The 25,534-nt window shown below is 44.1% G+C and overlaps 1 protein-coding gene across 2 annotated transcripts in view; it reads right to left on the bottom strand.

Annotated features, from left to right (window-relative positions):
• PGR (progesterone receptor) overlaps positions 1-25,121 on the bottom strand; it is an 85,781-nt gene extending 60,660 nt beyond the window's left edge. For both annotated transcript variants that reach the window (XM_061628761.1, XM_061628762.1), the window contains exons 1-2: positions 23,009-25,121; positions 17,333-17,484 (exon numbers count right to left, since the gene is read on the bottom strand). In XM_061628761.1, coding sequence (XP_061484745.1) covers positions 17,333-17,484; positions 23,009-24,438 — 1,582 coding nt within the window. In that variant the 5' untranslated portion in view covers positions 24,439-25,121. The remainder of the gene's footprint in view (positions 1-17,332; positions 17,485-23,008) is intronic.
• Positions 25,122-25,534: the final 413 nt, after the last annotated feature.

Here is a 25,534-nt window from a genome sequence, read left to right as displayed (position 1 = left end):
GACAAGCACAAGCCAAGAAATGATTTCAGATCCTGGTTTGTAGCAGCGATTAAACCACAATTTCATGGTTCGGATGTCATGGGAAACTGTGGTTTAAGAAGCTAAGATAGAACCAAAGCTCTGCTTGTGAGGAAAGAGGAGGGTGCACAAAGGCACACAGTTTAAACCACAGCTAACTTAACAAGCCAGGTAGCAGTGCTAAAGCTGTGGGCACAAAGAGGAGAAGAGGGAATGCATGGGCACATGGCTCATTCTTGGTTTACATCCACCCTATACACTAAAAGCGCTCTTATACCATGTTAATGGTCCGTAGCTTCCCCAAAAGAATAGTGGGAAGTGTAGTTTAAGGGTGCTGGGAATTGTAGCGCTGTGAGGCGTCTCCTAAGAACTTTCAGCACCCTTAAACTACAGTTCCCAGGATTCTTTGGAGGAAGATGTAACTGTTGAAGTAGTATAAGAGTGCGTTAAATGTATGGTGTGGATGTGACCTTGGACAGATGAATCATGGCCCAGTGAGCCACGCCATTAAAAAAAGAACCAAGCTATCTTTGTGTGCATGCATAGTTAAACAAGTTTAGGAAAATTCAGGTATGGTGAGAACAGACATTTATTTGTTGTTGTTGTTGCTGTTATTGACCACCCTTCACCAATAGGTCCCAGGGCAGTTACAAAATCTAAAATACAATATTACAAAGAATTAAAGCACATTTCAATCACAAGTATAGGATGGGTTTTATGCATCATACGACAATACTTAAAACGCTCAGTTTCATTCAGGACAGACATCCATTGGATTTGGCAATAGCTTGGTAGAATGGTCAGAGCAAGATCCAGTCTGAATGAAAACTGCATAACATAATATGCTCAATTACACAGGTGGCAAGGATAAGCAGCAGCAGCAGGGGTGGTTAAATATATGTAACAGTATCGGAAGAGTTCCATTTTAATGTCCCATTTGTTTGTGGACAGCATGGTTTTGAAGCGTTGCACTAGACGAATTAGGAATGTTGAAAAAGGAACACAATGTGCCTACATTATCTAGTATGGCTTGTAAGGGCCTCAAGCAAGAGTGGAGTGATGCCTCCACACAACCACACCTATGAACTCTCTCACATCCACAAGCATACACAATACTGGGAGTGACTCCCGTCATAGGCTGCATGTGCACATCGCAACAAGCATGCACATGATTCCTTTCTCGCCAACAAGCCAGGATCAGTAGCCAGCTTTAAACCATGGTTTATTGTTGGCTTACAAATCCTGGCTTGCAAGGGAGAGACAAACAGTGACCCCAGGTTTGGGCATCATGGGAAGCCAAGCTTAATTTTGCCAGGGGAAGAGCAAAGCAGGAATGACTGGGTAGTGTGCTCATTCCCTATAAAGCACAATAAACCATCAACACAGAAAGCCAGAGTGATGTAATGGTTAGAATGTCAGACTAAGACTAGGGACACCAGGGTTCAAATCCCCACTCAGCTATGAAGCCCACTGGGTGACTTTGGACCAGTCACTATCTCTCAGCCCAACCTACTTCACAGGGCTGTTGTAGAGATAAAATGGAGAGGAGATGCATATATGTCACATTGAGTTCCTTAAAGGAAAGATGGGATACATGTAAAAATAATGAAATAAAAATAAACCTTGGCTTACTGTGATATGTGAGAGCCAGTGTGGTGTAGTGGTTAAGGTGCTGGACTACGACCTGGGAGACCAGGGTTCGAATCTTCACACAGCCACGAAGCTCACTGGGTGACCTTGGGCCAGTCACTGCCGCTCAGCCTCAGAGGAAAGAAATGGTAAACCCCCTCTGAATACCACTTCCTCAGCTGTTATGCACCAGGGTTTAAAGGTGCATAATTACTTTCCCCACCAAGTGGGCAGGCACAGATCAGAACTGCTGAGAAGCTTAAAGGAGCCTGCCTGGAACTGTTTTCAGTAATAGAGCCTGCAGCAGGCACAGCACGGTCCAAGCTCTCCTGACCTCCCCAGCAGGTCCTACACCTACACCAACACCTTTAGGGGAAAGAGCCATAGCTCAGTGGTAGCGCATCTGCCTTGCATGCAGAAGGTGCCAAGTTCAATCCCTGCCATCTCCAGGTAGGGTTGGGAGAGACTCCTTCCTGAAACCGTTGAAAGCCACTGGCAGTCAGTGTAGACCTGTTTTTCAACCTTGGGTTCCCAGATGTTGTTGGGAGTACAACTCCCATCATCCTTGGCCATTGGCAAAGCTGACTAGGGTTGATGGGAGTTGTAGTCCAATAACACCTGAGGACCCAAGGTTTGAAGAACAGTGGTGATGATACTGAGTTGGATGGACCAACGGTCCCATTTATTATAAGGCAGTTTCCTATGCCCCTACGTGCACACCTCTCTGTCCATGCATGTGAAAAGAGAGCAGGCTCATTTCCTCTTTGGTTTATTTCATTTATATCCTGCCTTTCCTCTATCAAACATAGGGTTGCCAGGTGGTAGGGGTGGAGCAGAAATTCAATCCAGTTTGCATTTAAAGTTGAATCTATCAAATATGCACTTGTGAGAACCAAAATACAGCCATCCTTCAAAATTTGCATTTATCCAACTTTTCCAATGCAGCTCACCAACCAAACAATGCTTACAAAAATGCATATTTTAGGGGCAGATATGAATAAAAATGAATATACTCATGAAAACAACTTAAAAATGCATTGTACTAAGAGAAACAGCTAGGGGAAATGTGTAAAAACTGCATGCAAAAATATATTTATTAGGAGAAATTCTCGCTAATGCGGAGGAATTTTCATGAGGATTTTACCCACCCTCTCTCTTTATTATTGTCATTATTTTTATTTCTTTTCTAATTGTCTTTTTTGAACATTGGACATCATGTCCCCTTACTTAATGTATTTGAAAAACTTTACAATAAACTATTTGGTTTTTTTAAAACAAATTGGAAATTGCTGCAGAAATGTGGCGAACAGAAGTTTCAGATTGGAAAAATAAGGAAATGAGAGAACCAAAACTGGCAGATCTTCCCATCCCTACCAGGCGGTCTCCCATCCAGGCACCAACCAGACCAGGAGTAGCAAGTGGGGCTGCAGCCCAGAGGTGAGGTTGGGGCAGCCTCTATACACCTGCAATATACATCAGCAGAGATCCTCTTTCCATAATTTTATTTTTTATTTTATTTAACAAAATTGATATACCACCTGAATGTAAAGACCACTAAATGGTTTACACACCAAAAAAACACACATTAAAATGATCAATAAAACAGTTAAAAACAATACATGAAAAATGTATTTAAAACAATCAAAACAGCTACTAACTAAAAAAATTGAAACGGATCAACATCTATGTACGTGGAAAGGCTTGCCTAAGAAAAAAATGGCCATCGCCAGACAGATGTAGGAGGAGGAATTGCACAAACTGGTTGCTTGTATGATGGAGCACCCATCTTTTGTATGGTGTAAGAACCATGCCTCCTTCTCCATTGTGCGAGAAATGCTGCCAAGGGTAGCATGTGAATCGGGGCTTAGGCAATAGAAATACTACATCACATACCCTTGAACACCATTATTATTTGCTAGACACCTACAGCAAAACTTGGGATCTGTTTCAGGCCCTTTCCCCATTGAAGCCCTAGACTTGAGCTCTCCTCGCACTACTCCTTTCCCTAACTAATTTTTCTTTAGTTTAGAGAAAAAGGCAAGTAAGAGGTAGCATGATAGAAGTGCATAAAATTATGCACGACATGGAGAAACCGGATAGAGTGACGTTTTTCTCCCTCTCTCATAAAATGAGAACATCCCATGAAGCTGAATATTGGAAGATTCAGGACAGACAAAAGAAAGTAATTCTTCACACGGCCAACAGCTAAGCGATGGAATTTGCTCCCACAACAGGCAGTGATGGCCACCAACTTGGATGGCGTTAAGAGTTTTAGAAAAATTCATGGCAGATAAGGCTATCCATGCCTATCAGCCACGATGGCTAGGTTCTCCCTCCAGAGCACTCAGCCTCTGAACAGCAGTTGCTAGAAATTGCAGGTGAGGAAAGTGCTTTTGTACTCAGGTCCTGTGTGCAGGTTTGCCACAGCATCTGGTTGGCCACGGTGAGAGCAGGATGCTGGACTAGATGGACTACTGGCCTGATCCATCAGGCTCTTCTTATGTTCTTAGCAAGATTTGGCTAACGCAATGGGTACCACAGCCCTCCCAGAGATGCTGGGAACCATGGTGACTACACATTACCATGGTTCCCACAAATGTCCAAGGCCTAAGGGAGGTGCTACTATAGTGCTCGTTGAGAATGCTCTCATATTCTACACCTTAGTAAATTAGGCAAAGGAGGCATGAAGAGGACTTGTGCTGGCTGATGCAGGAGGGGTTCCCTAAATAGTTTCCAGAGAATATGTATGGGAGTCACTCATTAAGCATTTATTAGTATAAAGAGACAATGGCCCATCCCACAGGTTTATAATCTCAAATGGTTAAACACTTGAGAGGGAAGGGATAACAGTTTATAAAGGAATTAAATCCATTTTTAAACACCAACAAGAATACCAATCAGAAAATCTTTAAGTTTTCCAAATACAGAAGGATGCTGGGGATGGGGGGGATTGGTTTCTTTCCCCCTCTTCCTGCATAATAAATATTAAACTGGGAAACTCCCAAGTCAAGAGCACTGTGTGTGTTTCCAACAGCAGCAATATATGAAGCTCCAAAATAAAGAGTATTGTTCTGCTACTCCAAGAAATATATTAGTGCATTACATAAAACACTCAACTGTCAAAAGTGAACCATGGCACCTATTGTGGAACTGCAAAGGTAAGAGCAGGCGAGCAAAATGAAACAACACCTAATACAACTTGAGCAAACAGAGCACTGATGTTGGCAGATAACTGGATTAGCTATGGAAACAAAACTGATTAAGGGATCATTAATCACAGCACACATGGCTGAGTTGCTTCAGATGTAGATGAATCTGGGAATCAGAAATTAATTTCTAATAGGACAGGTGCCAGGGATCCAGACTGTGTACAAGTGCAACCTATTCCCAGTCCTTATTGATTGATTGATTGCATTTGTATACAACCCCATAGCTGAAGCTCCCTGGGCGGTTTACAACAATTCTCATAATGTGCATGTGTTTTGGTCAGGAGGGAATGTTAGCAGGGCTGCACTGCCCACTTGACCTCTGCTGCAACAGAACTTTCTGGAAGTAGGGATCTAGAATCTTTTTTACAGGGATTGCTGTGAAGCTGTTACTTGGTAACAAATTCTGATACATAGCCAAGTCACAAGATAAGTTGGTAAAATGAGCTATGGCCCCGAGGACTAGCACCAACACTGAAAAATGCTTCTGTGTAACGACTCACCATGCAGGAGATGTAATGTTTGCAAACTGCTTGTCATGAGTATCCATCTGATCATACAGACAGCCTCCCCTAGCCAATGATGCACATACCCTTAGAAACCTCCTTGTCTTAGGAAAGACACTGTCTATGTGGTCACCTTGATCAATGTGTTAAACTATTAACCCTGTACAGAGCATCGTTAGTATAGAAGTGTTTTTCACCATCCTATGAATCAACCAAAAATCTTTCTACTTTTCTGGCTCCTTAAGAATCATTTCTTCATTCTCCTAGACAGGGTGGGGAACCTGTGATGTTCCAGATGTTGTTGGACTACAACTCCCAGTTTTCCTGACCATTGTCCCAGAGAGCAGGCCACAGAATAATGGGCTCAAGTTACAGGAAGCCAGATTTCAACAGAACATCAGGAAAAACTTAGTAACTGTTAGAGCGGTATGACAATAGCACCGATTACCTAAGGAGCTGGTGGGCTCTCCAATACTGGAGGCATTCAAGAGGCAGCTGGACAGCTACCTGTTGGGTACGCTTTAATTTGGATTCCTGCATTGAGCAGGGGGCTGGACTTGATGGCCTTATAGGCCCCTTCCAACTCTATGATTCTATGCTTCTATAATTCTATGCCCCATATTGCTGCAGCTATTCTGAATTTGAATCCTCTAACATCTGGAGGGGGGGCATAGGTTCCCTATCCCTGTTCTAAACATTGTATCACATTCATAGTTTTCTTCTGAATTATGTTCAGTAGCTCCATGGATCCCAATAGGGGAATGACTGTGGTTACAGATGGGGGAGAAATTCAACTCAGTTTGCATTTAAAGCTGAATCTATCAAATTCACATTTACTGAAATAGTATGAGAACTGAAACACAGCCATCCTTTGAAATTTACATTTATCCAAATTTTGCAATGCAGTTCGTCAAATAACTTTCACAAAGATACATATATTTAGGGAAAATGTGTATAAAAATGAATATAGTGAAAATAAACAAAAAGCCATTGTATTAGGAGAAATTGCTTGCAAAAATGTGTACATTAGTCAAAATTACATAAAATGTGTTTATGAGGAGAAATTCATACCAAAATGCTGAAGAATTTTCATGGGAATGTTTTTAAAAGAAATTTGCAAATTGCTGCAGAAATCTGAACTGAATTTAAGACTAGAAGACTGAAAGAAATGAAACTGACAGATCTTTCCATCTGTAACTGTATATGGACTGCCTTCAAGTCGATCCCGACTTATGACTACCCTATGAATAGGGTTTTCATGGTAAGCGGTATTCAGAGGGGGTTTACCATTGCCTCCCTCTGAGACTGAGAGGCAGTGACTGGCCCAAGGTCACCCAGTGAGCTTCATGGCTGTGTGGGGATTTGAACCCTGGTCTCCCAGGTCATAGTCCAGCACCTGAACCACTACACCACACTGGCTCTGTAGCTCAGTGGTAAAGCTCATCCTTTGCATGCAGAAGGTTCCAATGCAGAAGGTCCCATGTCCACTTAAAAAGCACAGGTAGCATGTGATGTGAAAGACCCTCTCCCTGAGATCTTGGCAGTCACGGAGACAACACTGGGCTAGACAGACAAGTTGTCTGATCTGGTATAAGACAGCTTCCTATTATCCTCATTTATAGTGGAGAATCTAGACAACAGATTTGGATGAACAAATCTCAGTTTAAGAAACTGAAATATTCACAAACTTTCAGGAACCTGTAGGCACATTTAGTCAATGAACAAACCGGGAACTCATAGTTAACCATAATTTCCTGTTATGTTTGAACCCATAAACTATGGCTAATGGCTTCCATATAAGACAGGATCTGGAAGCCAACTTGTTTGGAAGCCATTCACTACAGGTTCCAAGTTTAAACACAACAGGAAGCTATAGCTAACTGTGCCTTCCTGGTATGTTTCACTGCTTGTGTGAAGGAAGGAAGCAGCTGCATTTGGGTGCCTGAAGCTCACACCTCTCTTATTAAGCCAATATATCGCACTCACAAATGTGATCAACATCACCACCAAGCTACAGGACTTTTGTATTTTCTGTGTTGTCTTTCCATATTTTTCAAGACCTGATTATGTCACGCAGTTTTACTTCCACTTCCCACCAATTGCTGAACAGTGCAAAGGTGCCGTAGTACAGACACTGACCTATATATGGAACAGGTTTCTCTCACTGCACTGCAGAGCAGGAGAGGCTGATCCATTAGGGCAAATGGGTCCCTGCCCCACCAACTTAGCCAGGCCCACCTCCCTGCCTTCCTACTCATGACCAGTCCAGGGGCTGGCCTTGGCTGTCAGTTTCCTCCTCTTTAGTCTCAATGTTGCCCTTGTCTAATTCAGCAGGGAGGAGGATGGAGACAAAACTATAATTAGGTGGCGCGGGCTCCACCTTCAGTTTGGGCTCCCTGAATTCCACCCTACTAGTCCCAAAGGGCACAAGCCACCACTGCGACAGAGTGGAGAGAAACTTTGGTAAAGGAGCAGAACTGATGCAGAATAAGACTAGGTATCCATGATCTGAACACCTAGTCAGACAAAGTGGTGCGGTAGTGCCCCCAACTTCACACACGTCCAGCTGGTTAGGTATTCTGCCTAGGCATTTATGATTTATAATGTGAAGACTTCTCATTTATTATTATTATTATTATTATTATTATTATTATTATTATTATTATTATTATTAGTCACTTGATACCTGGAGGTCCCCAAGCAACTTGCACAATGATAATGCTACATTGTTATTTCCTCTCTGCTCTCCTCTGCAAAATTATGGATCATTTACCCAGGGGAAAGGAGGGTTGGTTGGGAGGATTGGATTGTTCCAGTGAGTTGGCTTTGTAATTGACCGTTTTTATGTGAAATTTAAATAAAGAAATAACACACACACACAAAAGAATAGGGGAAAACAAAGCACCAAAAATGGATTTTTGAAAATGATAGCCTCCCCCCAAAAAATAGCATAATCAGGTCTCTGCGGACTCATAATTCATTTTGCACCTATAAATGTTCTTCTGAAGGATCAACTGTATTCATTGGCATGTATACAGGCTGCCAAAAGACCATGTATGAACAGTAAATGGAAGAGATCCAAGAAAAAAGAAATCAAGACATTAAACATCTTGCCAGGCCACATAGCTTAGATAAGTGAACTCTTCCCATTCCTCATGTCTTGATGTTACTGAAGGCACACAGATTTCTACAGGAAAACAGGGACTTTAAAAAAATAAAATCTTTATGTCAGCTTCAGCTTAATTCATCTCTGTAGCTTTCGGCCTGGTGCATTTCCCCTCTCTCACCCAGCCCCCAGCTTTTCTTTTCTTGAGGAAGGGCCATCATCTGCTTTGCATGTAGAAGGTCCCACATTGAGTGTCTGGCTCCAGGTAGCACTGGGAAATGCTGCCTGTCTGAAACCCTGGAAAGCTGCAGGCAGGCAGTGTAAAAAAAGACTAAGCTATGTGGATCAATGGGCTATTCCAAATGTTGCTATCCTGGTTTCTCTGATTATTCTACATGCTCCTCTACTAGGATCTGCTGTGGGCCCTGGGATCAGAGTGACTCAGCCAAAGACAACCTAGAAGCCCAAAACCAGCTCAGTAGATGGAAGGAAGAGGTCAAGCCCACCCTGTGACAGGCAGGGAGCTTACCCAATTACTTCCAGAAGCTTTATTACCACCAATGCCACTACAAAATCACTTTGTTCATAACAATACAGATTAATGTTTCTCATAACACACCAGCAGGCAGGGGAGATGGGTAGGCAAAGGAAGCCAGCTTTACTTGGGAATGCTTCTTCATACCTGTGACGCAATATTTATTTTTGGCTCATGAATCATGGAAATGAATCCAGGGCTCTGGTGCATGCTTGTCTGAATGAGCTGAAAAGATCTTAAAGAATATGTGCAAAATCATTAATGAGTGAAGTTTGTTTTTCAACTTATTTGAAATGTGGTGTCGGAGGAGAGCGTTGCGGATACCATGGACTGCGAAAAAGACAAATAATTGGGTGTTAGAACAAATTAAATCAGAACTATCACTAGAAGCTAAAATGCTGAAACTGAGGTTGTTATAGTTTGGACACATAATGAGAAGACAGGATTCGCTACAAAATATGATAATGCTGGGAAAAACAGAAGGGAGTAGAAAAAGAGGAAGGCCAAACAAGAGATGGACTGATTCCATAAAAGAAGCCACAGACCTGAACTTGCAAGATCTAAACAGGGTGGTTTATAACAAATGCTATTGGATAAGTCAAAATCGACTTGAAGGCGCATAACAACAAAATTTAAGTCAAAGATTTAGAATAGAGAATACAAATGTTACCAAGAATGCAAACTGTTGGTTGACAGCTTCTTTCTGCCCCATAATTCCTGTGTTGCTATGTACTCACACAGGTCACTTCCAGGCAACCTGTTTATTGAGCATTTTGATTTGTTTGCAGAAAATTTATGGAGAAGCTAGACAACGTTGGCTGTTTATCGAGCATTCATTCTGATTTATTTGCAGGGAGGTAATACAACACTACCGCAAGCAATCACTATCCCACACTCGGTGGAGGCTGATGGCACCAGTGTCAGTGGGGCAGTGAATCCAGTCCAGGTTTTAGTCCAAACTTTCAAGGAATTGTCCAAGGTGCTGTTTCAGAAAGCAGGTTTGTTGGGCAAGAGCACCAAATCCACTTTAATTACACAACCCGGTTTTGACAGTATGTGACTGAATCCCACTCGCAAAATTGTGACAGTATGGAAGCGGCCACTGAAAAACAGTGATTTCCAACAAGATATTACAGCCCAATTGTGTAGATAAAGAGAAGCAGATGTAACCTGGAACTGCCTAATCCTACTAGTTATTTCTATATTCCTTGCAGCGATGTCTCATTCTTATTAAACCTATTCACTAATAGGCAAAAAAACACCTTGCCGTTTAAGAACATAGGCTGAATACCATCGCTTGCCAGTATATCTCTCTTGATCAGACAGGCTGTATGTCGCACAGATATACAGTCGACTCGATACGGTAGGTACTTAATGTGATTCAGGAAGTTGATGTCTTGGGTTCTTTAGCAGCTTTGTCCTCTCTCACACATTCAAGGTTTTTGATAGGGTTGACTGGGCTTTTTTTCAATACCTTGATCAGTACATTGGGATTTGGGGACAAGTTTGGAATCTGATCCATCAATTGTACTCCGAATCATAGGCAATCCATGGCTTTGGCTCTCCTGGAATCCACCTTAATACGGGCACTACGCAAGGCTGCACCCTATCACCTCTCCTTTTTTGCAGTGGCGATAGAAAAATGGAAATGACCTGCCTTCAAGTCGATCCCGACTTATGGCAACCCTATGAATAGGGCTTTCATGGTAAGCAGTATTCAGAGGGGGTTTCCCATTGCCTTCATCTGAGACTGAGAGGCAGTGACTGGCCCAAGGTCAGCCTCATGAAAATCCTATTCATAGGGTGGCCATAAGTCGGAATTGACTTGAAGACAGTACATTTACATTTTAAGCCTCGAGGGAAGGTTGGTCTGTGCATGCCTAATCTTAAACCATAGAATGAAGCCTTCCAATTAAACAGCTGATTCATATTATCAAATGCTCTATTGGGATCCCTTGGGTGCAGATCAAGCTCTCCCCCTGCAAATCGACACTGAGTGTATCACCACTACTGCATCCTTCATGCAACAGTTGACAACACACAACCCCTTTTTAAGAGCAACACTGATGGTGTGAAGAAAGTGGAGCGATGGTCTTGCACCTGGAGGATCGCTACACACTCCAATTCTGGATAATCCTGGGTTTTGCCAATGATCCATTTGAAACCTGAAGATATAAAGGCATTTTAAAAATTTGAGACAGGATGTGAGGGCATCCTATCTCAGAGCAGGCACTGACGAAAAAGCTAAGGGGGATCAGCATTATCCAGTTTCACATTTTACAGGTCCAATCATTTGCCTCTGTGTGGATGGGATGTGCTTCGTTCTTGAAATACTTTAGAATTTTACTGCACTTGAACTTCTGCTGAGTTCTAAGGCATGGCCTCTAGGCTTTATAAACTCTTGATTGTTTAGACAGCAGAAGATATAGCGAGCCTTCATGAACTTTGGGAAGCTGATCTGGATATGCGCACTGTTGAAGTGCAATGGGAGGTGATATGGACTAAACTACCCTTAAGAACTATATCTGCAAGGCCATCCTTAACACTGTTCTACATTGGCACTGGACTACACAGCAGCAGTCACATTCATGTTGCCTCTTTGCTGGAAGGGGTGTGGGAGAGGGGAACATTTCTGCATATGTGGTGGGGCTACTCTGTTGTTAAAGAGTTTTGAGAATGGGTTTTCGCTAAAACAAATTCAGCTGTCACCTGCCAGTTGTTGCTACTAGACCCTCCATAGGCTTTACTCTCCCTGGAGATTGACACAAAGCCAGTAATTCAGCACAAGGAATTAGTGTTTATGCTGCTGGCAGCAGCTCAATTGGTCATCACTAGACAATGGAAATCTCCAATGGAAACCTATGAGGTTTGGTTCCACAATGTTTGGAATCTGGCCCTATCAGGGCATCTTACTCAGCACCGCCAGGTAATTCAAGGGAAACCTAAACATGTTTGTTTTGATAGTGTATGGTTTCTGTTTTTCAGTTTCATAAGAACATAAGAAGAGCCTGCTGGATCAGGCCAAGGTCCCACCTAGTTCAGCCTCCTGTTCTCACAATGGCCAACCAGATACCTATGGGAAGCCTGCAAGCAGGACCTGAGTGCAAGAACACTCTCTCCTCTCCTGCGGCTTCCAGCAACTGGTATTTGGAAGCATACCTCCTCTGACTATGGAGGCAGAGCATAGTCATGGCTAGTAAATGCTGGATGGGGAACACAATACCCTCCCAAGATTCATTCAGCCCTGTGGGGAGGCTACCTGACCACAGCATGATTCATGTTGGGCTTAGTGTTATTGTCGGATGTCTATGCCTATGATTTTATGGTATGCTAGTTTTGCAAGTTATGCTGGACCAATGTTCATGTTGGTGTTTGTTTTGGTCGTCTTGTATGTATTACAGAAAATAATAAAATATTCAATACAGAGATGCGAGAGCATTCATGGCGCACAGAAGCTACCTGCAACACTCACCTTGTTAAAGTTTGCGAAACATAACTCTGCACACTAAGCAAGGAAATCCCTGGGACAGTGAGCATTTTTTTCTTGAAAACATAGCAACGTACTTCATCTATAACACATCTCATTTTCACTGCAACCTTGGAGCCTGTGTTTTAGGGTACTCCAGCTGAGTTTCTAGATGCCAATTCTCACTCTGAATTCCCAGTTCATGAATATGATTTAGTAAGTAAATTGGCTCAAAATAACACAGAAGGCAAATTATTTTAGGCAGAGCTTGGAAAAGTTACTTTTTTGAACTACAACTCCCATCAGCCCAATCCAGTGGCCATGCTGGCTGGGGCTGATGGGAGTTGCAGTTTAAAAAAGTAACTTTTCCAAGCTCTGTTAGGGGGACTATTAGAATTAATGAAGAAACATGAATTGGGTATGAGTGAAGCCCTGCATGGAGCTCAAGGCTAAAAGGGATACACTCAATTCTCTCTGAATGTCCACTGTGTAAAACCTCAATATAAAACATCAAAATAATTTAAATAAACTGGCAAACTCTAGAGGTTTAAGGGAAACACAACATTATAACAATCCAGTACCCAAGCACTTGGAAGAAAATCCCATTGAACGTGAGAGGAGACTCCTATTCCCGACAGAACTCCAGTGGCCAGAGTGGTTTAATAGTCAGCCGCTCTGATTGAAGCTGTGCGAGGAGAACAGAGCATCTCCTAGCAACTCTCAGCACCCTTCACTAACTACACTTCCCAGGATTCTTTGGGAGAAACCATGACTACCTAAAGGGAAATACAGGTCTGGTGTGGATGTGGCGAGGGACAGCTTTGGTTTAAATTTGGGGGGGAGGCTACATGTGCCTGCTGTAGAATAAAAAGGTGGGGGAAACCCTGAAAAAGAATGATACTGTTTACAATGTTTTCCTTCTGGAAAGGAAAGGAACTTCCCCTCTGCCCATTGCCCACTCATCCAATCTCCTCCCTTCTCCCTTCCTCCCCTTCTTGCCCCTCCCCAGGTCAGTTTCACCTATCTTAAGCATCATTGCACATGAGTAAATCCCAATGAACTCACAAAGCATGCAAATGATCAAACCTGCCCTCTCCCTCCTATCCCTTCTCTCTTGCCCCTTCCCTCCCCCTTCCTTCACCCCTCCCTTCCCCTCCCCATCCCCTTCCAACACCCTCCTTCCCCCTCCTCCTCCCCTCTCCTCTTCCCCCACTGTCAGTTTTACCTATCCTAGGACTATGACCTGGGAGGCCAGGGTTCAAATCCCCACACAGCCATGAAGCTCACTGGGTGACCTTGGGCCAGTCACTGCCTCTCAGCCTCAGAGAAAGGCAATGGTAAACCACCTCTGAATACCGCTTACCATGAAAACCCTATTCATTGGATCGCCATAAGTCGGAATCGACTTGAAATCAGTCCAATTGATTTTCAAGCATGATTGCATAGGAGTAAATCCCACTGAACTCAATAAGCATGCAGATGATCAAACCTGCCCTCCCCTCCTCCTTCTTCCCATCACCTCCCTTTTGCCCCTTGCCTCCCCTTCCTTCATCCCTCCCTTCCCCTTCCAATCCCCTCCTTCCCCCTCCCCCTCCTTCTGCTCCCCTCTTCCCACTTCCTCTTTCCCTCTACTCTCCCCTCCACCTCCTCCTCCCCCCCGGTCAGTTTTACCTATCCTAGCCATGATTGCACAGCAGTAAATCCCACTGAACTCAATAAGCATGCAAATGATCAGTCCTGCCTTTCCCCTCCCTCCCCTCTCCTCTCCTCTCCCTTCCTCCTCCCTTCTTCCTCTTCTCCCCTCCTGCCCACTCTAGGCCTCCCTCCCCATGGTCAGTTTTACTATGCTAAGCATGACTGCACAGAAGTGAATCCCACAGAACTCAATAAACATGCAAATGATCAAACCTCCCCTCCTCCTCCTGCCTGCTCCCCTCCCCCTCCTCCCCTCCCCATCTCCTGTGGTCAGTTTCACCCATCCTAAGCATGACTGCAGGGGAGTAAATCCCACTGAACTCAATAAGCATGCAAATGATCGATCCATTCTCAGCAAACTTGCACAGGATCCCATTTCTTACCTCCCACATTAAAAAGCAGAGATATTCACTAATAGGCAAAAAACGCTTGCAGTTTAAGAACGTGCCTATAGCCAACAGATATTTCTATCAAACATTAAAAAGCAGGGAAATTGAGCAGCAAAGTGAATGCACCAGGGGAGCAGGAGACCCGACCTCCTCTCAGATATTGGACTGCCCTAAAATTTGTCAAAATGCAAACAATTTGGATTGGTCTTTCACAGTCCAATCTACTTCCTGTGTAGCTTGGAAGAATTTGGTAACATGTGTCTCTGAGCATATGGTGAGTGGTGGCAACACCTGCAGTCAGCCCAAATAACAGAAACAAGACATGTGCTGTGCTGATCTTGTTTTAGCAGGGAGGAAGCAACAATATTAAAACAGTTGATATAGGTCAGATAGTCACTTTAAATACGTTTGATCTACTTTGCAATTTTAGTGAAGTTTCCTATAGGAAATAATTCTCTTTTGCTTCTGTTTCTGGGAGTATGTGAAGGACACCAACACTTTGCAACACTAAAAAAAGCACCAAAAACAATTGTGAAATAATAGCACTGACTATTCTGCAGAATAGTTTCCAATGGACATGAGGAGTGTCTCAGTTTGCCCAAGATAAAACAGTGGGAGGTGAAATATGTTCTAGCAAAATTCTAGGTATGCTCTATGTTTTTAATTGACCATGCCCACCGGTCCTTAAGTGGAATAGTTTAAGCATAGCAGGCTGGAAACATGCATCTTGGGCTGGCCAAGTTTGTTTTCTCCAACAGCTAGAATCATTGCTTAAGTAGCAACATACTGTAATCAGTCTGATTTTACATCAAACTGCAGTTTCAGATTCAACAAAATGCAACCAAAATAGAAATAGAGCATAAGCTCCAGTTTGAAACACAAAAGCCTGTCTTCACCATCACATGACATTGACCAATAAAAAGGCTTTGAAATTAATAAAAATAAATTTGACACAGATTTCTACGATGAATAATGAGAGAAATATAATTTTCTAGGTTAGATTATCTGTAGAAACAGTAGTAACACAGAAAAGAAGCAAAGTAAGAAGAACACCAACAAATATACAAAAATGTAATTCTCCATCTTTGCAGATGGCGGGTATTGCCACCACTCACCATATGCTCAGAGGCATGTTACCAAATTCTTCCAAGCTACACAGGAAGTGGATTGGACTGTGAAAGACCAACCCAAATTGTGTTTGTTGACAAATTTGTAGGGCAGTCCAATATCTCAGAGAGGAGGTCAGGTCTCCTGCTCCCCTGGTGCATTCACTATAGCTGCCCAATTTCCCTGCTTTTTAACATAAATCTACTGCCTTCAAGTCGATTCCAACCTATGGCGACCCTATGAATAGTTTTTTCATGAGGCTGAGAGGCAGTGACTGGCCCAAGGTCACCCAGTGAGCTTTATGGCTGTGTGAGGATCGAACCCTGGTCTCCCAGGTCATAGTCCAACACCTAAGTTTGATAGAAATATCTGTTGGCTATAGGAACATTCTTAAACTGCAAGGGTTTTTGCCTATTAGTGAATATATAATTTTTTTTGGAAACCAGTGGCACTCAATAACTTTGAGTGTTGGTTTTATGCATCCAAACATACATTTGCAAATCAAGTCCATAGCCTCACGTATGACATGCATAATTCAGTCTTCCATAACCAAAAATGCTTTCTGAGAAATGCTCAGCACGCCAAGATGACAACCAATACAGGCCAGAGAAAATAAAAACAGTGAAAAAGATGAACAATAAAATTCCCAAAATATGCATCCCAACAAAAGCACCTTAGGGACATCAGAAATTCAACTTGGCTCAGTTGTTTAGATGCACAAAAGAAATTGATGTTTGTTTCACATTTGTCCTCAGCACATAAAGCAAAGCCAGTGGATTTATAGAACAATACTACCCAATGTTCCCATGGTATTCTGGCCCCACCCCCAGCAAGAAATGCAGCAGGGCTGGGAGGATTCTGGCACATCTCATGTTCACTCTAGGAGGCTGGGAGAGGCTTTCCTCCTGGGGTGAAACATTCCTATAGGAATCAACAGGGGATGTGGCCACATCAGGAGACTTTGGTGTGCCTTGCACTTGCTCCAGCTAACTTTATATATATATATATATATCAATCAGCAAGCAGGAAACCCTTTCTTCCGCCCCAGTTTTCAGAAGCAGTTCCTTCTCCCATCTCCAAATTGCTGGAAAAAGCTCAGCCAAAAATATCTGCCCAGCTCTAGTCAGTTCCCACCACAACGAACAGAATGTGCAACCCAAAAGGGCTCACTGAATAAGATTTCCAGTGACCGGCAGTGAGGTTTAAACATTCTGCATTGTGCTTTCCCCTTTCCCACATAAAGCAAAACCAAAATTATGCAAAATTATAAAGTGTCCAAATCTGCTCAGTTTATAAAAAAAGTACCCCTAATGCATGCGAATTGGACACATGTTCAATATCTCCTTCATCTGCATCTGGACTCTAGAACACAACCCAAAATAATGCTGTGATTACAAAGAAAGCAATAATATTCAGCAGATATTGGCATATAATCCCTTCAATCACGGTGGCTAACCTGTGGCCCTCCAGATGTTGGTAGACCACAACTCCTGTTGGCTGTGCTAACTGGGGCTGATAGGATTTGGAGTCCAACAACATCTAGAGGGCCACTCCTGTCTTAGATGCAAGATCTCCAACAACAGTCCTAACACATCTATTTTAAAAGCCTTTAAGACCTCTGCTCCATATTAATAATCAGAAGGCAACCATGACAAGCAATACCACTGCACAGTACCTTCCATTGCTCTCTTAAAAAAGACTTTGCAGCTTCCACAGGTCAATACTCCATAGTGACAGCCTGAAGCTTCATCGCCACAGATGAGACAGATCTTTTGAGGCAATGATTCAAAACCGTACTGAGGACTCTGGCCAGCTTCTGTGTCGGTTCTAAACAATGGAAGCAAAGATGAGAAAAGTTAAAATAGAAGGCATTGCGGATGGGACAAAAGAAATGGCAAATCTTACTTTGCAAAAGATAACTGTTGCAAAAATAAAAGTTAAAAAAGAAGTCTGCAAGTAACTGCTGTAAAACAGGGATCCTTCAAGGTGTGGGAGTGAAATCACACACGGGACACGCTGGTGCCAAAACTGATAAGACATCTTCAGACCTGTCTCTTTAAATGCAGGTTTGCCTCAATCAATCACATGTAAAGTGTGAGAGGTCTAAACCGTCTCCTTGCCTACAAATTATCTTCCTACAGACTGTCACCCACTTTGCTTTTAGATCAGTTGGGATCTGCTACCAGAAGTGAGCCATCTGTGATGGGTAACAGCAGCACTACTGCTATACAAATATATGGTTAAAAAAATGGATCCCTAAATGCATATTTGGGTTCAAAGTGGGTCCCAGGTCTGAAACCTACTGTGATAAATAAATTCAATCTGCATATCCTCAATTCAGGTGCCTATTTGATATATCAAAGTAAGTGCAAGGTTAGATATAAGAGCTGCCATTCACTATTTTAATAACATAAGAGCCCTGCTGGCTCAGACCAGATGCCCATTTAGCCCAGCATGTTTTTGTCCACAGTGGCCTACTAGAACCTTTTGGGAAGCCCACAAGAACATGAGGACCTCTCCAGCTGTTACTCACCGATTGGTCCCTCTGATCCTGGAAGTAGCATACAGTCATCCTGACTAGTGGCCATTGATAGCCTTATCCTTTATGAATGTGTTTCATCCCCTTTGAAACTGACTAAGTTGGTGGACATCACCACACCTTGTGTAGGCGAATTCCATAGTTTAACCATAGATGGACTACTGTAATGTGCTATATGTGGGGCTTCCCTTGGGATTGGTCCAGAAGCTGCATCTGGTGCAGAATGCTACAGACAAGTTGCTGACTGGAGCACCTGGACACACATGTATTACACCTATGCTGAGGGAATTGCAATGGCTGCCAGTGAGCTACTTAGCCATGTTCAAGGTCTTGTTATTAACATATAAAGCCCTGAGCTACTCAGGACAAGGCTATCTGAAACACCAACTCCCCCTGTATAAACCTTATAAGATCACTCAGATCATCTGGGGAAATTTGACTCATGGCATCACGCCCATAGGGTGGTCACCTGAAAACAAGCATTTTCTGTTATTGCTCCTGTATTATGGAATGCCCTTCGCTCTGCAATGTGGGAAACAGCAACCATCAGTGGTTTCAGATGTCTTGCAAAGACTTAGCTTTTTCCTCAGGCTTTCTCTGACCCATAAAATCAGACCCTGTTTTTATGTGTTTTGAGTCCCCTGAATTGCTTTTATGTTTTATTGGTTTTAGGCTGTATCTTTTAATGATATTTTCAAAAATATTGTACACTGCTTAGAGATTTTAAAAATATTAAGCAGTTTATAAATGCTTTTAATAAATAAATAAGTCCCAAATTGCCCACTACTCAGTTCCATTTGATTACCTCTAGTATTACGGGGTGGGGGTGGGTGGGTCTTCTCCGATCCACTTTCTACCCACTGTGCATTATTTTATAAATGAAATATTAAATATAAACCTAAAATATTTCCATGTCCATTCCCTGTTACAGTAGCATACAGCCAAACCAAAACTGCCTGAAAAACTAAGTGTGCCTGAACTTCACATCTCTGCTGACTAAGAATCTGCCCATACACAGATTGGCTAACAGATGCTCCCATTGCTGGATCTGCTGACTAAACCAATTCAAGTGTGAAGCCTTCATATCAACAGCTTGATGAAATAATTTCTAAAAGAGTCATCTAGCCAGGAGCAAAGTTCACTTCAACCCCACCAATGTATTATCTAAAATGAAATTCCTCTTTTGAAACACACTCAAAATGTAGCATATGTTCTACAGCCCAAACCATTATCCAATTAGATGAAAGCACCCTAAAATAAGATGTCTGGGTCTCCCCAGCCAACATCATTGACCAAAAATGCACATCGTGTCCTCCCCCACTCCATTTAGCCTGGAAGAAGTGCAATTTTACACTTCCTTTCTTTCATCAGTAATGAAATATTACTGTTGTGAAGAAGCCTCAGATTAATCAAGTGCTGAGAGATCACGTCCACCAACTTCAACAGGACTTCATTGGACTTACAGCAAGCAGACTGGGCTTTGAGTACTGCAGTTGACTTTTGCATGCAGCTTCCTGGTGTTCTTTGATGCCTTCCTGTACATTTATAGCTTAGTCTTAAATCATATAACCTTTTAAGACTGTATTCTCCACCAGTAAGAAATGTAAGCAGTTTTGACGTATCGCTAGCTGCAGGTGCATACTCAATTTCAGTTGAATACTTCTGCTTCACTTTTCCAACTGGATCCAAGAACTTTACTAGAACATACTAACTTTAAAAATCCTCGCTGTTATAGTTTGTGGAATTGTGTGCTACTTAGATTTCTGGTATTTATTGTAAAGGATGAAAATCCTATGTTTCCTTGTTGGCAGAGAAATGTACATTTTAAAGTCAAGTGTTGCGGGAGTACCAGTATTCAGGATGCTTATTTACAAAGCATCTTATCAAGTGTTTTACACACACACATGCTCTATGTGCTACCTGCACTGGTGTGTTGAATGTCTACCCAATGTTAAGGCATAACCACCAGCTGTTTCTCTTCGAATGATGAGATTCTCAGCTATAATGATGTCCTGTCATCAGACAGAGCAGTTTGAACAGAAATTGACTGTTAAGTATAAATGATGCAAGATTTAGAAACCACTGCAAACACTAGTCTAGGAATATAAAGAAACAAAAACTGAACTTCTGAAAATCATAGGTTTTGTCAGGAGCTAAGTTCATTCCTATTTTAAGAATCATTTTGGGTGAGAGTCTAGGTGTACCTGTAAGAAATGCAGAACATGTGCCACCCTTCATAATTCTTACTGATAAATCAGTTCACATTTTAGAAACTCAGTCTATAAATAGAAAATTTAGTATGAGTTGGACATTTTTTGAATGTAAACAGACAATGATAAGTTTTTGTTTGGTACATTTTCTTACTACTCTTCCTCCAGAGTGATGTACATGTTTTCTTTCCCACTCATCACATTTTATCCTCACAACAACCCTGCCAGGTAGGTTTTGCTGAGAGACCACAATTGGCCAAAGGTCACTCAGTGAGCTTCACAGCTACGTAAGGATTTGAAACTGGGTATCCCTGTTCCTAATTCAGCACTCTAACCACTTCAAACAAGTTTATGCTAAAAAAAAGTGTCTGAATTTTCTTTTTTTAAAAATGGAAGTACAAAACAGCAACAGTAAACATTTTATTTTTAAAAAGGACTAATGTACAGCAATAAAGTGACACCCTGAAAACTGAAATTGTTTGTGCAAGGTAATAAATGGCTGTAAGTATAGCCATATACTTGATCTGTACTTCAAATATGTATTTAAGGCTGCAATCCAATACACACTTACCTGGGAGTAAGTCCCATCGAACCTTACTTCTGAGCAGACATGTATTGGATTGCAGCCTAAATTATTAACAGCAAAAGCCTACTTTCTTTCTGAGAAGTCCCAAATTAGTGGGAATGACTTCCAAGTATATTTAGGTTGTTGCTGTTATATGCCTTCAAGTCAATTACGACTTATGGGGACCCTAGGACTGCAGCGAAAACAAACAAAAAGCAACTAAAGCAAGACAACTAGATATCCAGGATTTATGCTATGCTGCTATTAAGCATCCTTGATGCACCCTCAGTTCTGCTCCACTGAAGGGGTGAATAACAGGCCTGTAAGTGGTAGGGCTGCAGGCTTTAACTGGTTGATTAATCAGTTGATTAACCCTGACAGCTCTGGTTAAAAGGATCTCAGGTAACTACAGGGTCAGGAAAGACCCTTGCATGAGGCCTTGGAGAACTATTGCCTAAGCCAGCCTTTCCCAACCAGTGTGCCTCCAGATGTTTTTTGGACCACAATTCCCATCTTTCCTGATCATTGGCAATGCTGGCTGAGGCTGATGGGAGTTGTAGTCCAACCAAAAAAAAGGTAAAGGTGTCCCTGCACTTGTAGTGCGAGTCGTTTCTGACTCTTAGGGTGATGTCTTGCGACGTTTACTAGGCAGACCGTATATATGGGGTGGGATTGCCAGTTCTATCCCCGGCCTTTTTTTACCCCCCAGCTTATGCCGGGTACTCATTTTACCGACCACAGATGGATGGAAGGCTGAGTGGACCTTGACCCCTTTTACCGGAGATTCGACTTCCTCCTTCCCTTGGAATCGAACTCCGGCCGTGAGCAGAGCTTCGGCAGTGTTACCACCGCTTACCACTCTGCGCCACGGAGGATCTTATGTTGTGTGTAGGAGGGTGCAATTTCAATCAGAGGAGGCAAATTTTAACCACTGGGTCACTGAGTTAAGGGCATGCTTACTTTATTTTGGCAATCCAGGTATCTCTGTTTTATGGTTATAGGGAAAAAAGCCAAAATAATAAATAAGGTTTCAGAAGGGTTTGCTTACTAAACTACCTCTTCTCAAGGTTTTTTCTGTCTTATGTAAGTCCCTTTGGGTTGCTTTCTGCAAGGAAAGCAACTAATTAATAACAATAATAGCAATAATGGTATCTACAATAACAGCTGCAATCATACCTACAAAAGGCATCTACATTTTTGTGACGAGGTGCGCCTGGCGCCAACACTGTTATTTTTTCGGCTCCAGGTCAAGACTTTCCTCTTCTCCCAGGCATTTTAGGATGTGTTTTAAATTGTTTTTATATTTATTTATTTATTTATTATTTTGTTTTTTATATTGTTTTAAATATTAAAATTGTGTTTTAAATTGTTTTTAAAATATGTGTTTTAAATTGTATATTTGTTTTAATGTTTTTGATTACTGTAAAACGCCCAGAGAGCTTTGGCTATGGGGCGGTATACAAGTGCAATAAATAAATAAATACAAGTGCAATAAATAAATACATTTCAGTTTTCTGAATACCAGATTTTCCTTTACATTTCAATCGATTAATTAAGCAGTGTTTTCCAAACTTTTTATTTTTTTGTTGCTGAACTGCAACTCCCATCAGCCCCAGCCAGCATGGCCAATGGCCAGGAATTACGGGAACTGTAGTCCAGCAATAAAAAAAGTTTGGGAAACACTGAATTAGTGGAAAGGCAAGCCATCTACTCAGTGCTCAAAGTATAAGGGGGTCAGAGGGGATCTTTTTGCAACAGCCCCCTTAATTACTAATTTTAGAAAGCTACAATGGGTGGCTTAGTTAAAAGGGGATGGGGGAATCTGGGATGCAGTTTGTGGATTTGATTAAGCCCCAACACTAACACACCTTTCTCCCCATAATCAGCACACGGAATCAGCTACAAAAATTCTTTCACGGGCCCTAACAATTTGCAAAACTGAAACCTGAGCGTCACTCCAGAAAACTTTTTTTAAAAAGGGTGGTATATAAGAAAGTCGAAACACTTGGGTGGGGGGGAACGACTACCTCCTCCTACCTTATATAGCTCAGATAGGGCGAGTAGAACTGGGGCAAGCCGTCTTTGAGGCCGCCGAGCTGCTGCGGGCAGTGAAAGGCGAACGGCTGGTAAAGGGCTGGAGGTGCCGCACTGGAGGTAGAGGGCAAACTTAGGCTGTCCCTCTGCACTATGCAGCTCGTGGAGGCTTTGCAAGGCGCTGGTCCGTAGGGACCGGCGGCGGCAGCAGCTGCCTCAGCTTTGTAGAGAAAGCACTCCAAGGAAGAGGAGGCCTCGTGGCTGCTGCTGCTGCTACTCATGCTATTCTTGGGCTGAGAAGGAGGTGCGCTCTGCGGCGCGTAGTCCGTGCAGGGAACCACTGCCGCCGCCGCCGAAGTTTTGGAGCCCAAGTAAACAGCGCCGCCGCCGTTCTTGGCCACCAGGCTTTCTTCTTTGATCTTGAGGCTGGGCTGAAAGTCCCCGCCAGCGCCGAACGCGTAAGGCTGCAGCTGCTGCCCGTCTTTGGGGGAATAGATGTAGTTTGTAAAATCCTGGAGGGTGCAAACGGAGGGGGAGGCCGCGTTGCTCTGGTGCCCGCCAAAGGGGCTGATAGCCTCGTATTCGTCCACGTCCAGCAGCTGCCGAGTCCTGGCAGCCAAATAAGCCGGGTTGAGAGGCAGGATGGGCAGGTTAAGAAACTCAGGGCAGCCGGAGGTGGCGGCTGCTGCGACTGGAGAGCGGCCCGTGGCCGGCACTGGCGCCAGCGAGACCCTGGTGGTGGTGCTGTGGCTGCTGCAGGAAATGGTGCCGTCCAATTCCCGCTCCGTCGGGCTCCGCGGCGCAAAGTTCGGCTCTCCCTTGGAGTGCGCTAAAGCAGCAGATACTGGCGCCTTGCCCTTAGGGCTTTTAAAAGAAGCTCCGTCCACATCCTTAGCCGCCTTCCAGAGGGAAGAAGAGGCGGCAGCCGGAGAAAGAGGCGGAGGCGGCGGTGAAGAGGAGTTGGCCCGCGCGTCCGCAGTTTTGCCGTCGGGGAGGCGGCGGCTCATCAGCGCGCCGGAAAACTCGGGGATCTCCGAGCCGAAGAAAGGCCACGCTGCGGAGGGGCTCTCCGAGTTGGCTTGGGTGGAGGAGGGGGTCAAGAAGGTATCCAGGACCCTGTCCAGGGCATCCTTGTCCGCCGGAGATCCGCAGCTTTCCCGGACCGAGGAGGAATTGCCTTTCCTTTCTCCCTCCTCCTCCTCGTCGTCTGACTTTTGCCGGCTTTCTTCTTCTTCCCCCTCCTCCTCTTCCTCCTCCTCGTCGCTGCTTTTGGGATACAACAGCCCGTCCAGCGACAGATCTATAGCTTCCACCGCCTCCCTTCGAAGAAAGGGGTCGCGATCAGATAACTGGGGCGCGCGCAAAAGGCCTGTCCCATCCGGGGTAGAGGAGGTGGCAGAAGGAGGGTTCCTGGTATCCGTCTTAGTCTTCATTTCTCTAACGACTAAGCGCAAAGTTCGACGGGCGGGCAACAGATCCGACGGGAGCAGGGCTGGTGAGGGTCAAAGACTAAGCAGGGCTGGCCCGGGCCCCTCCGAGGCAACCTCTCAGCATTTTTATTCTATCTTGGTGACGATCCGGATTCTCATGCAGCCCTCTAAATCACATGGCGAGGCCAGGTTCCGGCAACCCATCTCCTCCTTGGAGACCCGAAACGGGACAGAAGAGACCCCTGTTGGTAATCAAACTTGACTTCTGTTTGTCCGGTGGGGAGAAGGAGGAAGATAAGGGAGGGGGGGTTGAAGAGGTGATCCACCGGGAGACGAAGAGCCCAGAAGGCTTCCCAACGTTGCTTTGACGCACCCGACAGTGGCTCTGAGCCGTGCGCTCCTCCGCGCGCGCACTCAAAAATCACACCACTTTTTTTTTTTTTTTGCAGAGGCAGCCCCACAAAACGCAAACGCGCGACACCCTAATCCATGGACGATGGCAGGTGCCGCAGCTAGCCCGCCTGTCCAGGGAAAACAAATAGTCCCCGAGGCGCCGGAGACAATCGAGCAGACTCAAGGCATATTCAAACATCTACCTCTTCGGGCAAGGCGCTGCTGGAGCTCCGCCCGTTCCCGCCGCGCCCCGTGCCCGGAGGGAGGCCAAAGCGTATCCTTCGGTGGGCACGCTCTCTCTGATCTCTGGCAGCGCAGACGGAAGCGCACCCGCCCGCTCGCCTCCACCGGCCCGTCGAGCAACAGGCAGCCAAAGGGGTCATCCCAAACCTGGCGACCTGCTTCGGAAAGGAGGGTCCGCAAACTGGGCTGCAAAAGAGAGGAGAGGATGCCTCCTGGAACGACTTCCACCCCAGCCTGCCTGAACGCGGACCGGGGCTCCGCGCTGCCCCCTGGCGGCCGATTACTTGCTCTGGGCTCTCCTGCAAAACTCCAGACAGGCTGTCCCGCCACCTTCCAGCTCCGTCTCCTGTTCCCTGCGGTTTCAGTGCCCTCCCTGCCCACTCCACACGCGCGCCATTTCGCTCTCCTCCCCCCCTTCATCTTCAGGATATGGAGGTTCCTGTGTAAGCATGGAAAGAGATCT

The sequence above is a fragment of the Rhineura floridana genome, chromosome 5, assembly GCF_030035675.1.
Source record: "Rhineura floridana isolate rRhiFlo1 chromosome 5, rRhiFlo1.hap2, whole genome shotgun sequence".
Taxonomy (NCBI): Eukaryota; Metazoa; Chordata; class Lepidosauria; order Squamata; family Rhineuridae; genus Rhineura; species Rhineura floridana.
The sequence above is the reverse complement of the archived record's forward strand: the minus strand, read 5'-3'. Positions and strand labels throughout refer to the sequence as shown.